The sequence below is a fragment of the Brachionichthys hirsutus genome, chromosome 12 (assembly GCF_040956055.1).
Source record: "Brachionichthys hirsutus isolate HB-005 chromosome 12, CSIRO-AGI_Bhir_v1, whole genome shotgun sequence".
Lineage (NCBI taxonomy): Eukaryota > Metazoa > Chordata > Actinopteri > Lophiiformes > Brachionichthyidae > Brachionichthys > Brachionichthys hirsutus.
Genome location: NC_090908.1, coordinates 4000614 through 4013942, shown reverse-complemented (window position 1 = coordinate 4013942; position 13329 = coordinate 4000614). Strand labels below are relative to the sequence as shown.

At 42.1% G+C, this 13329-nt stretch overlaps 2 protein-coding genes across 2 annotated transcripts; both read left to right on the top strand.

Annotated features, from left to right (window-relative positions):
* Positions 1-2436: 2436 nt before the first annotated feature.
* gpr183a (G protein-coupled receptor 183a) lies at positions 2437-3567 on the top strand. The gene has a single exon (XM_068746650.1). The coding sequence runs from the start codon at positions 2437-2439 to the stop codon at positions 3565-3567; it is 1131 nt and encodes a 376-aa protein (XP_068602751.1).
* A 5457-nt stretch (positions 3568-9024) lies between these two features.
* On the top strand, positions 9025-10026 carry gpr18 (G protein-coupled receptor 18). Its single transcript, XM_068746724.1, has one exon. The coding sequence runs from the start codon at positions 9025-9027 to the stop codon at positions 10024-10026; it is 1002 nt and encodes a 333-aa protein (XP_068602825.1).
* Positions 10027-13329: the final 3303 nt, after the last annotated feature.

Genomic DNA, 13329 nt, shown 5'->3' with positions numbered 1-13329 from the left:
GAGCCACGTTATATTATCTCCTCCTTCCTCCTTGCATTTAGTCAAGGCTTAGCCTCATCTCACACCTTCTCTGCTTTCATATGAGAGCATGTCTGGGGCTAGGCAGTGGTTTCCCGCCGCTGCCTCGGAAACCACTGCCTTTATTTTTCTGCTGAGGCATTTAGACTGTGTGGATTTCATGTGCACTCACCACAAATCATTGGTCAAAATGTCACATCACACTGGAAATCAGTGGGGAAAAATCTAGGGCATACACACAGCTCTTTATGTTATGCTTTTTTTTTTTTTTTTACCACAATTACCTGTCTGATTTTCAATAAAGTGATTTTTTTTACAGTCATTCTGAGAACAAAGTAATAAAGGCCAAGAGGGGAAATCCATATAAGATACTCATTTGCAGCGCCTAGAGAGGAAATTACACGAAACTGAAAAAAGGTACCAAATGTAATTTGGGGATTATCAGAGAGAAATGTGTACGCTATGCAGCGCAGCTTTTGTATTTTTCAAACAATTGCTTTTTATCAATACAACAAGGTAGCTAAAAAAATCACGATGTGCCCTCTGTGCAGCTGAGCCTCCCTTACACACATGGCACACAACATGCTATGAAGCATAACCTTTCCCCAAAATATCTCACAGACGGCACAAGGTTCATCACTCAGTAAGTGCAAAGTAAAACATATGTGTGTCCATTTAGTCTGATGTGACAAGAGAGAGAGAAAGTTAGAGAAAGAGTGAGAGAGAGCAAGGGGGGGGGGGGGGGGGGGGGTCAGGATATTTTGTCACCATGGCTACTGGCAGTGGCTCGTGAATTCTATGTCATGCTGTGTGTCACACTCTGGGCAGTGTGGTTGTAATGTTGTCAGAACAATATTCTATCATCTGTAAGGTAAGTTTCCTTCACAAACTTCAAACTTTACTTCTGTTGGGATCAGGGACAACATTTCATGATTTCATGTGTGATTTTAAACCATTTGGATAATAAAAAGGTTATTTTCGTTGGCAGTTTAATCTTCTTTTAATCAGATATATTTTACATCTCTGCATTGAAAGCCAACTTGAAAAGGTTACTACTTGCGTAATCATTCTCGTATTAAAGTGTAGAATGGCGTTTACAACATTTAATAACTCCATAGTTTAGGAAACGTCATAATGGATTATGAACTAGCACAAGACTTGTCAGGAAACGTACTGTTAAAAACACCTTGTTTGTTTCAGTCTCAGTTACAACACACTCAGTTTCACAATAGTTTGAGGTTCTCAAGCAGATTGAGGCAGATGTTTTCAAGCTTTTTTAAAGTGGCAAAATGTGAGAACAGAGTCATTATTGATCGGATTTACCCACCGGAATGAATAGTTTGGGTTTATATGCTCTCTTGCAGAAACTGAATGAAACCAATGACCATTGTCATTGCATTTTTATATGCTTTAAAATTATAGCGAAAAATAAATGGTATGATTTATCTTTTAAATTGGAATCCACTTTAAAAAACATTGCATTACAGCATTTTTTTTTTTTTGAAAGAAAATCAAACTGTTGCATGAACATTTCTAAGTTTATTTTTATTAGAAAATAAACTGAAAAAGTGAAAGAATGAAAGCATGTAGAATCATTCAGCTGCTTGCGTGTTTGCATGAATGGGCCAGGAAATGTGCATCTTCACTTCACCATGTGCTCAAGCGCGTTATAATTTCTGCTCAACTTTCCAAAGGCAGGGCCCCCTGAGGAAGTTGACTTCCTCATATATGCAAGGCCGTCTCTCAGCACCAAGTTGTTTTGCAGCTGCGTTCAGAATCACAGTAAAGCCTGGCATTGTTCACAGACTTCCGTCGTGTCACTTTTAGCTGCAAAAAAACATAAAGCAGGCATGTCCTGTGAGTCAAATACACGATCAGCCATAGAAAGACAAGAAAAACATCATCTTAAATAATATGAAGACTTGTTTGTGCATTTGCTATTTAATCTGAGGCTTTGCTCAAAAGGAGCCACTAGGTGGCAGCACAACGCAACCATTCCAATAGTATCCATCAGTTACTGGTGCTAAGAGTAAAAGTACTACTTAAGTCATACCACCATTGCACCTTCATTTCTGATCTGTCAACTATACGGTGAAACAATGAAAGTCACTGTTCATATTTTTAATTACCTTTAATCTAATTTAGATTTCACAGAACTCGACTCTTTTATTACAGACACACGGTCAGAGATTCGGTCCTGGCATCACGATATAATGCGTAACTTCTTTTACATCCTGTCTGACACAAAAGAAGCAATGACAGCAGCAGTAACGTTTAACATTGATAATAATGCAATGGATCATTGTTTCTTTTAAATCAAATGGAAAAACGAATGTAATATGAAAACATGCATGAAGAAAATGATTAACGTTTTTTTTATTTTTTTATTTTGCAGTTACTGCGACTAAAAATATCAAGATGAGCTTTACCGATATGCCGGTGACCTTGACGTCTTCATCCACCACCGGTCCCTCTGGCAATGCTACATGCGACACCCTGTATGACCACAGAGACTATGCCCGGGTCCTCATACCTCTTGTCTATTGCATTGTCTTCTTTGTTGGACTTTTTGGTAACTGCCTTGCTCTGCATGTCATCCGTCCCAATCTGAAGAAGATTAACTCCACCACTCTCTACTCTCTCAACCTGGTGATTTCGGACCTCCTCTTCACCCTGTCGCTGCCTGTGAGGATTGCCTACTATGCTCTGGGCTTCCACTGGCCTCTGGGTGAGGCGATATGTAAGATCTCAGGCTTTATCTTTTATGTCAACACCTATGCAGGGGTCAATTTCATGACCTGTCTCAGTGTTGACCGATTCATTGCTGTGGTCCTGCCTTTGCGTTTTGCTCGACTCAGGAAGGTCGGTAACGTCCGTTACATTTGTATTGGCATTTGGCTGCTGGTCTTGGCACAGACTCTCCCGCTGCTGGGCATGCGTATGACCAGGAGGCAGCCTGATGGCTACATCACCTGTATGGAATACCCCAACTTTGAGGAAGTCGAGAACATTGCCACGATACTGATTGGTGCAGTCTTCCTTGGTTATGTCATACCTCTGGTCACCATGCTTGTGTGCTACTCCGGCTTATGTTCCAAACTCAACTTCATAGCTAAAACCAATCATTTAACAGAAAAGTCTGGCCGGAGCCAGAAGGCCATCGGAGTGATCTGCTGTGTGTCCCTGGTCTTTGTCGTCTGCTACAGCCCCTATCACATTGACATCCTGCAGTACATGATTCGCAAGTTGGTCTCGAGCCCTGACTGCGCCGATCTCACGGCCTTCCAGGTATCGCTGCACATCACCGTGTGCCTGATGAACCTCAATGCCTGCTTGGACCCTTTTATCTACTTCTTTGCCTGTAAGGGTTACAAGAGGAAAGTTCTGAAGCTGCTGAGGCTACAGGTCAGCGTTTCCTTCTCCAGCGCGGTGAGGACATCGCCAGAAGGCTCCTCTAAGGAGGTTGTAGATGGTAACAAGATTCCACTCAACAGTTCTATTGCTGGGCCAACCGGCGAGAGACCTGCAGAAAGGCGAGCCCTGCAGTGAGCGAGGAAAGGAGGGGAAACAAGAGCAGGATGACAGACGCTGAGTTTTGACATCAAGACCAATCAATAATGTGGATCACGCCCGCGAGGACTCGTTTGGACCAGATTAGGGTTTACACCAAGGAAGACTTAAATGGAATCACTCAGAACTTCCTGTGTTTCCTCATTAATCTTGGTAAATCATGCAAAAAAATACAAAAATACAAAATTGGAACTATTAACAGAAAAGCGGGCCCTAGTCTCCACCGGACACTGAGTCTTGGTGTGTGCTGGAATTTGACAGTAAACATTTGCAGGTCGATCTGACTTGCGTTTCTGTACAGAATATGCAGAATCGTACTCCAGATGCAGTAGAATCACTTGAGCATCATTTTTTTTTTGATGGAAATGAATATTTGCCACCCAACAATCCCTTCATATCCCAGCCACACGACCTGAGTAAAATAAAGATAAGATGAAAACAAATACTTTGCTGTTTTATTTAGCTCAAGTTTCAGTTAAACACAGTGTTATCTCAAGAAAGGTTTCAGTTGCACTCTCATGATTTCTTCTGCCTGCCAACTGATGACGTTTATTTGGTTGGGAAGCACAATGCATTTGTCTGTTGAGCATGAACTTCTTTGTGATGAAGCTGGGTGTGATTTAAAATGCAGCTTAATTTAAAGGGAGTCTGTGTAGATTTATTTTAAAGTTATGCTTAAATTCAGTTATTCACAGCTACATGGCAGGTAGTGTTTATTGGTTTGCTTTGCCTACTCTTGATGTGTAAGCGCCGCCTTCAGCGTAATCGGGGGGGCCGGAAGTCGGACTGTGAAATTGTATAATGTTAAATAAATTGCATTTTTCTAAAAAAAACCCAACCAAATCCATTGTACATGTTTTACTGTCATGTGGAATTTAGACTGTAAATTATTGTGCTGCCAAAATATAAATTACATTTGTCCTTTTAAATTGTCAACAGCTCGAACAATACTCGCTCATTTGGTAGACTGTGACCAAACTTTTGGCTGCTTCTTGTTGTTGTTGGTTAATAGTTTATTTTTAATCTTTTCTTTTTTTAGGGGTGGTTAGCTGGCTGTTTTGGTGGGACCACTGACTGTCTCAGCTATTTCAGTTTCAAAAACGAAGGTTTCCTAACTAAGAGGTTTCCTCTTCGTTTTTGAATCTGAGGAAGTTGTTAATGCAGCTTCCGCTCTTGTCCTCAGACCAATAGAGCTTTTGTTGCAGGAAATGCCATTTCCTCAAGCTCATGATCCACTTTAGCCACAACCAATACCTTTTGATAAATGCTGCCGCTTCTTTGTTAAATGAGGTTTCAACAAAATTAATGACTAAAATGCTAAAAAAACAACTTATAGCAAATTTTTGCTATATGTTCTCATAATTTTAATACAGTACCTTTTGTTCTCTCTGTTGAATATTTAAAAAATACAATATACAATTATATACAATACAATTATAATAATAATATTAATAATAATAATAATTTAAAATGAGTTAATTTAATATTCATTTCAGTTTAGTGACTTGGCCCTTTCTGGTATATGTAATCTAATTAATTAACTATGTATTTCACCTTATTAACTGCTATTTCATTGATTGATTGGTATTTGTTTTATTGTTTTCAGATAACCTAATTTCTTTTGGGATTTTGGGGAACTGGCTGTTTCTGTTACTGGCCCCGAACAGCGGGGCTGCCGTAGCAGTAATGTGCAATCTGTAAATATATGAAAAGGGATGGAGGAATAAACACACGAGCCGTGCCTTTAACATCCAGAATGCATTTTCCTTTTACGCTGGCTACACTGATGGATTTAACACAATGCCTTCTACATCTATATAAATGCATCATTGAAAAATGCATAGACAGCCGTTATGTATTTGAATAATAATGACTGTATTGTTCCAAAAAATATTTTGCAGCTTTTATTCAATGAGCCCTTCCTGTATTATGTTTGACACTAGAATCTTGTTTTCTTCCTCACTTTAAGCATATGAGCAGGATTTTGTGAAATCACAAACAATTTGTGAACAAATTACATATTTACATATTCATAGTTTGGGATTTTTCAAAGAGGGTAAAGGAGTAAATGTCATTTGACAAATTCCCAACGACATTTTGATGTTTTGTGGAGGAGCCAAAAACTGTCCTCTCGGGGGGGGCTTTAACCTTTCAGTTAAACCAGCCAAGTTCAGCTGCCAAACCTAATCTGAGATGGAGAGAAGGAAATACACGGAGATTTAGGATAACAGAATAATGATACCTGAGATGATCGCTGCACTTTGGTTCTAAGCTATGTTGTACGGCAAAGATGAGTTTACAAAAGCTTGCAGTGATCTCCTCAACATATTTTTGTTTAAAAGGTCTTCTACATCATGTTCTGCCATTGTTGCCACAGATACAGAATTATTTAATACTTTATATTATTTTAAAACAGACTAATCCTGCATCTACAAATGCAAAATTAGAATGAATCAGTTTCACTTGTTTTCTAAATATTGGTCTATTTTTAGTGCCTATTTATGGCATCTAGAGGGCAGAATAAACCCGGGTAAGGAGGTGTGAGAGGAAGTTAAACGGACGTTTTGCAGGTGCATGCTACATGCCACACCTTCTCGTTGACAGGTGAAGCAAGAATACCACTTCATCTTTAATTTAATTGTGCCATCACCTGTTATAAATAAGAAAAAAGAGAAATGCAGAGTTAAAAAAAGGAATTTATTTAAGGAGATTAAAAAAATGACAGAACCCAAACAGACATCTGTAGGTGCTGTACCTGTGAAGTTAAGGACAAAGGTGAACTATAAAAACCGAGGATCTATTATGGAGTTGGGGACTCACTGAGGCGGCCACATGACAAGAATCAAAGAGAGGAAATCATCACACAGACTGTTGTCATAACAACATATTGCAATGAACACAAAGTACCATCTGGTATGAGATTTTTTCGACACATTGTGAGGACAAGCAAAGAGATAATTATTTCCTGGGAATAAGAATAAGACTGAATGAGTGTCTTACATATAAACACTATAAGAAAAAAAAGTGCTTAATGAGCATGGAAATAAACTGAGCATCAGAGCCCACAGGAGGCACAAAGAATGAGACGCTGGAAGCCTGAAGAAAGTGCAACTCACTTTTTATTTGACAAGACAACATGCATCATGAGGCGCGAGTGGGAAGTTTGGATTGTTCATCGAGCCACATGTCCGAACTCACAATTGTTATCAACTAGCACACAGATTAATCAGACGCTTGAATCTGTATTCCGTCCAGCTCCTTCCTGACCTTGAGCTTTTCACCTTGCATCCATTAAGTCGCCGTGGTGTAAAACCATCTCACAGCATCAGCGTGAAGTGTCTATTACCACCGTCTTATTTCCTGTTTATATGGCAACTGCCTCAACATCCTGCTTTTAATTACTTCTCTCCGGCAGCAGATGCTTCTCACAGCAACCTGCTGTGGATTACTCCCCTGAGAACTAATGTGCTGTGACAGACCCCACTTTTCCAATCAATAACTCGCCCTAAATCTGCCATCTCTCTGCCTGCCAAACACACTCCCACTTCTAATGGCGCATCATTTTCTTAAAGGGAGTGTAATTGCAGACTGTGAAATGCTGTAGCCTTTTTGCGTTCTGCTACAGAGATACTGTAAAGGAATCCAAAACACAGGAAGTGATCGGGGGGGGGGGGGGGGCTTTACACTGCGCTCTGCCTCGCCACCACTTCCATCACGTTGCCCTTTGAAAAAGCATTCACTTCCCTGTTTTGGCTGAGCGCTCCGATAAATGGCGGTGCTGCTTCATGAGCCTGTCGGCACCAGTTAGATTTTTCTGTGATCGCTGTGGTAAGTTCAGACTTTTATGGTTCAGGCAAGGCTACCTCACGAGTGTGACCTTTAAGATGACGCAGAAAGAAGTCATTTTGCCACGTTAAGGCCTCCTTTAGAGGAGGCCTTAACATGAATGTATTATATCATGGGAGTTGTTGTCTTTGTTGTCTCCGTGTCTTCTGATGTGACTCGGGCAGAAGTGTTCAGGGATGAAGTGAAGTTTTTCAGTTTTCTTATTTTATTTTATTTTATTTTATTGATTTATTTAACCTTTATTTAACCAAGTAAGGTAATTGAGAAATAATTATCTGTTACAATAACGACCTGGACCCAAGTTGCATGTTTTCTCTCATACATACCTGCTTCTGTCCGAAAGCAGATTTTATTTCTAGCAAGAGGCCGCATAATAATGGTTTCTTTCATTACATTCCATCAACCATTATGTTAAATAAAATTGTGAGCTTCTCTATGGGTTCGAACATTGTTGGAATGTAAACGCACAACTCAAACAAATTACACACGTGACTGAGATTTTAACGCAGAAATGCTGACAGATCTGTGCACATTTAGAAGCTGTGTGATTTACTTTAATCCAAATCATCCGTTTCACTTTCACTTCCCACTTATGTGTAGAAAAGCTTCACAGCAAAACCCCGCAGGGAGTTCAGGTTCTCCAAATAGAGTTTCAGGTAGTTTGATTTTAAGTTAGGATAATTGCTGCTAGTTATCTTAAAGTGTTTGTGACACTAAAACAGAGGGCTAACAAGATGCAGTATACTGCATGGGCCATGGTGCCTGGTGGACGTCTTGGGGATATTATGTAGTTTTTGTCCATCAAATCTGAGTGGCCGCCCTCTGAAAAACAAATATCATGGATCCACCTCTTCAACTGGATCTATTCCGGAATTTAAAAAAAGCCTCAATGTCAAAGGGAAGCGATGGAAAAAATCATCTGCCCATTTATCTACGCATATTCCATGGTTTGTCCCCTTCCTTCACAAAATCTATTTGCAATATGTCAAGAACAAACATCTCCACTTTCTCACCCACAGATAATTAATGGAAATCAAGTGGTTTCTTTATAGCAGACAGAAGTGTTTAAAAAGCTATATAAAGCTATGTCTCACGCTGTTAAAGAAAAGGAAGATCTGGATTCACCTTGAACTATGATGCCGGGTTCCTTCCTGTCCCATCCAGAGTCCGTGCATCGTTTATGTCTAGCTGTTCTCCCAAACTCAGAACTTGTCTGTGCTTAGAGCCATCTCTCGCTTATTCATTGTTTTTATTTTCCTATTTTTAGATGTCTTCATAAGGGATCCCTTCTTCAGAATAACCAGAAGTAAGCTCCTTCACCTGCTTTTGCTTCTCACACTATTAAAACGTCAAACAACTCATTTCAGATCTAAAGCGTTTCTTACTTATTGACACTTTTCCCAAATATTTTCCTCCTTAATTAAGATTTTATTGGAAGTATGTCACATGTCAATGTTTGATTTAAATTACAATTGATCAAGTTTAACAAATAAAAACAACAACAAATGCCATCAATTATCTACAGCAGCACAATTACACATAATAAGGGCTTGAACTCAGATCATTTATACTGATATCGTACATTTCAGAATGGTGCTGTTCCTGAATGTCTCCGACGCGTCTGGTGCGGCGAGGCTGGAGCAGCGGCCAGAGGAGTACCGCACGGCGGGCCTGATCTTCTACTGCTTTGTCTTCGTCATCGGAGTCGTCGTCAATCTCACGGCGTTGTGGGTGTTTGCTCTCACCACCAAGAGGAGGAGCTCTGTCACGGTCTACATGATAAATGTGGCGGTGGTGGACCTCACCTTCATCCTGCTGCTCCCGTTTAGAATGGCCTACCACCACCAGGACCGCTGGCCCTTTGGGGACCTTTTCTGCAGAATCAGTGCAGCACTCACCATCTTCTACCCCTGCATGGCGCTGTGGCTGTTTGCGCTGATCAGCGCAGACCGCTACATGGCGGTAGTCCAGCCCAAGCACGGCAAAGAGCTGAGGAACGCCCCAAAGGCCTTGGTGGCAAGTCTGGGAGTGTGGCTCATGACTCTCGGTTGCACGCTGCCTCTCCTCTTCTCTGGGGAGGACCCTGACTGCAGCTCCAACTTCACCACCTGCATCAAGATGCAGGACATCATCTACATGCGCCATGACAGCTCTGTTAACCTTGTGCGGCTCATCTTCTTCTTCCTGCTTCCGATATGCATCATGATTGGCTGCTACGTCATCGTTGTGGATAATCTGATCCAAGGCCGCACCTCTAAACTCAAACCGAAAGTGAAGCAGAAGTCCCTCCGCATCATCATCACACTGATCGTCCAGATGTTGGTGTGTTTTGTGCCTTTCCACGTGTGTCTCGTCCTCTGTCTGCTGGGGAGGTGCAAAGATGGGGGTTTTGCCACGTGGGCCGCCTTCACCACGTTCCTCATGAACCTGAGCACGGTGTTAGACATCATTCTGTACTACATTGTCTCCAAGCAGTTCCAGGACAGGGTGATCAGCGTCATCCTGAACAGAAACTATCTGAGGAGTGTGAGACGGAAGAGCAGGCACACACACACACACACAGGCAGCAACATGGCCAGCGCAATGCTGTAACACAACTGCCTTAAACCGCGCACACAGAGGGACGCTGAATGCAGCACTGTAAACACAGGTTATCATCAAGAGGACGGGGAACTTGCAATTAATTTCCAAGGTATAATTTACAAGCGCAGTATGGGAGAGCTGCTGTTGTGGCAAAAGCATCTGTGTGTGTGGAGCTGATTGACTCGCCCATGAGACTCGAGATGCTTCCTGCAGCTTCTTTTTTTACGGCAGACTAAACTTGGGCGTCCGTGGCTCAGGTGTAGCACATGCAGGCGCGAGTAAAGCCTGCCATCATTAAAAACGCAGCCCACAGTGTCCCACTGTCTGCTTTGCTGTTGTGTCTAAGCATTGAAACTCTGCCCCGCCTCGTCGTGGTTGACTTCCGACCGCCTTCACGCAGGAGAACCTCCAGGAAAATGGGTTTTATTACGGGTTTCAGCTTTGTGTCTTTTGTGTTACAACCCAAAGCAGCGGCAAGTATTAAATATAGGCTCCAGTGCTGCATGATGCCACCTGCGTAAAGCAGAAATAAACTAAATTGGCTTGACGGATGTCACATTCGTGGGTTCAAGGCATTCCATTCCATTCCACGCGGGACACTCCAGGGACATGTTATAAACGTGTCCACCAGGCGGTGGCAGCATGGCACAGCGAGATCCCATCCACCCACCAGACAAGACAGGTTTCTTCTTCTCTTAAGTGGACGCAGCAAGAATTCTGCTCCTCCTCCTCTTTCTTTTTTGACGCAGGTCAACGGACTCAATAAAGGCACATATTTCACATTTGTGAAGTAAATAAATAAAAAGTCCACCTTATCACAGAGAAGCAGTTAACTCCAGCCTTAAGCGCTTCCTCAACCACGAATCGGACACAAGTGTGTTTATGGCGCAATGTGAATCGTATTGATTAGATGTTAAATGATTCAGTCGCTTAAAGTGCATTTACAGTAACCTCCTCTCGAGCTGTCGGCTGGGCTATTTACGAGATTTAAGGCAACCTTAACCTGAGAAGAGGGGAAACCTTTCCCGCGCGCGCGATGCTTAAAAGTCTCTGGCATGAGTGCAGACAACACGAGTCAAGATGTAGCCATTCATCCTAAACCCATTCCTCAGTGACAGGGAAGCGATGCATCGATGAAAGATTTATCTCTGCCATCTCTAAATGAAGCAGAAAAATGCAGCTCTGAAATGTGACGGCTTTGAGAGGCGTTGTCAGTTGTTGAAATAATCAAGTTAGTGTGTCTGCCACACCGATGCAGTTTCAGTCGGTGCAACGCGGGGACTAAGTAGCGTCTCAGACAGCCTCTGCTGTGACCACAGCATCTCTCACAATGGCTCCTGCATTGATGATCAATGGCGTAGCGATCATCGTCCCTTAAAGAAATACTGACCCTTTCAGTGTTTTCTCACATCTTCACAAATGAGTCAAGTTTAAATGCCAATGAAATAAGTTGTTTTAATGCTGTGGTTAAAGGATGAGGCCCTGCGGTTGCTGGTTGGTCGGTGCAGTGGCCCCGGGTCAGGATGAAGCCCGGCTGTGAGCCGTAAAGGCGAGATTTACACGGTTGTTTTAATAAGAGGAGGCAGACTCCAAGGCTTCAGTCTCACATAGCATTCTGGGAACTGCGGTTCTTCGCGTGATGATAGGTTTATTGGCCAGTGGACTACAAATGGATTTATAAGCAAGAGGTTAAAGGTCAAATGAAACATCAGAGCGATGTCTATTTGTCCCACCTGTTAGACATCAAAGAGAAAACCGATCCGGGGGGCTCACGGCGACTGGCATTTAAAACAATTACGTTTCCTGTCAAGTCCCTGTGATGAATTATCCGGAAGCTTTACCCGCCGTAATTCTAAATCTTCCCAACAAGTGCCTTTGTTGTAGATAAATTAATGAAAACAAGATTGTCTTTCATAGGAGCCGATCTCACAGCGCGACAGCCAGCTGCTCTTCTTTGGGAATAAAAAAAATAAAAAGTCAGCATTAAACGCAGCTCACACACAAAATGCTTCTTCTTTTTTTTCTTTCTTTCTCTCCCCCAGCACTCATGTGGAAAACAAATCAGGCGGCGAGCACATTGGCCATCTGTTTTGTTATTTGATATGTGTGAATACATGTTGTAATGACTTTGTTTGTGAATCACTCTCCGCAGCAGAACACACGAGAGCTCTCGAAGTGCTGGAGTGTTCAAAGCTAATCATATAATTGGACACAATAGTCGATGACAAATGGAGACGCTCGGAGCCAGCCAGCTGGGGAAGTGAATATGTAATCATTGTAAAATCATATCATTTTTGCATATTTGAAGACAGCTCAATGGAGTTTGGGTGTCGGCCTGCTGTCAAACGATAATCAGAGATGGTGCTGCTGTATTTGTTTTTTCTAAATAGTGCCTGGCTGGACTATTCATCTCAATCCTGATTAAAAGCGCTTCCTTACATTTCCATTTGCGTGTGATTCTGAAACATAAATGACCACCCTGAATATGAACCAAGAAAAACAGCACAGCTGAAAACAATGATTTCCAAAGCGGGGGGGGGGGGGGGGGGGTGCTCCTGCCACCTTCACACTTTTTTTTTTAATTTGTGTGTAAAGATGGCTCAAGTATGCTCGACTACTCGGCATCTGATCAACATCGACGGCGCTCAAAAGCTACAGCAGCTAAGCGGCGTCCCGACAGTAGAAGAAATGACTGAACAGCTGCTCTAGATGTGTGAAAGAAATGAGTTGATTGTTGTGATTAATATCAGGTTCATTGTGGAAAGGCTTCAAGTAACTGATTAATGCTGAAAAGAGTCAACTCGTTAAAAACTACAGAATAAAAGGATGTAATGTTTACAACAGGATGCTCCTTTATTGACCCCCCCCCCATGAGGGAAGCTCCATTTGACTCAATGGTAAAGGGAGGGGTCGCTGAGTAAGGTTAAAAATGAAACAGAATGAAATGAAATGGAATTCCACCAAAAACAAATCAGAACTAGAAAAGCACTCAGAGAGTGCAGACCTCCGCCGAGCAGCTCATTCCCCTCCTCATTGGATTTACACCGTCCACATGGTGATCTGGATCATCTCCAAAACAGATTGGAATAGATTTGTTTGAATCCGTACATTTTGTTTTCAATGTTACTTTTTATTTATTTTTCCCCCTGACTCCATTCTGGATCCGATCCGGAGGAAATCCGGAGGTGAGACAGAGGCCCCCACCCAACATGACTGCGTCAAATTCCTTAAACATTGGTCGTTAATCAACCGAGATCATTTTCAAGCACCGTTTACTCCAATGTTAGTAAAATCCAAACTGCCACATAATCC

Bases quoted from the DNA above. Each gene is read 5' to 3' on its own strand.
- gpr183a (XM_068746650.1), top strand. From the start codon at position 2,437: ATGAGCTTTACCGATATGCCGGTGACCTTGACGTCTTCATCCACCACC.
- gpr18 (XM_068746724.1), top strand. From the start codon at position 9,025: ATGGTGCTGTTCCTGAATGTCTCCGACGCGTCTGGTGCGGCGAGGCTG.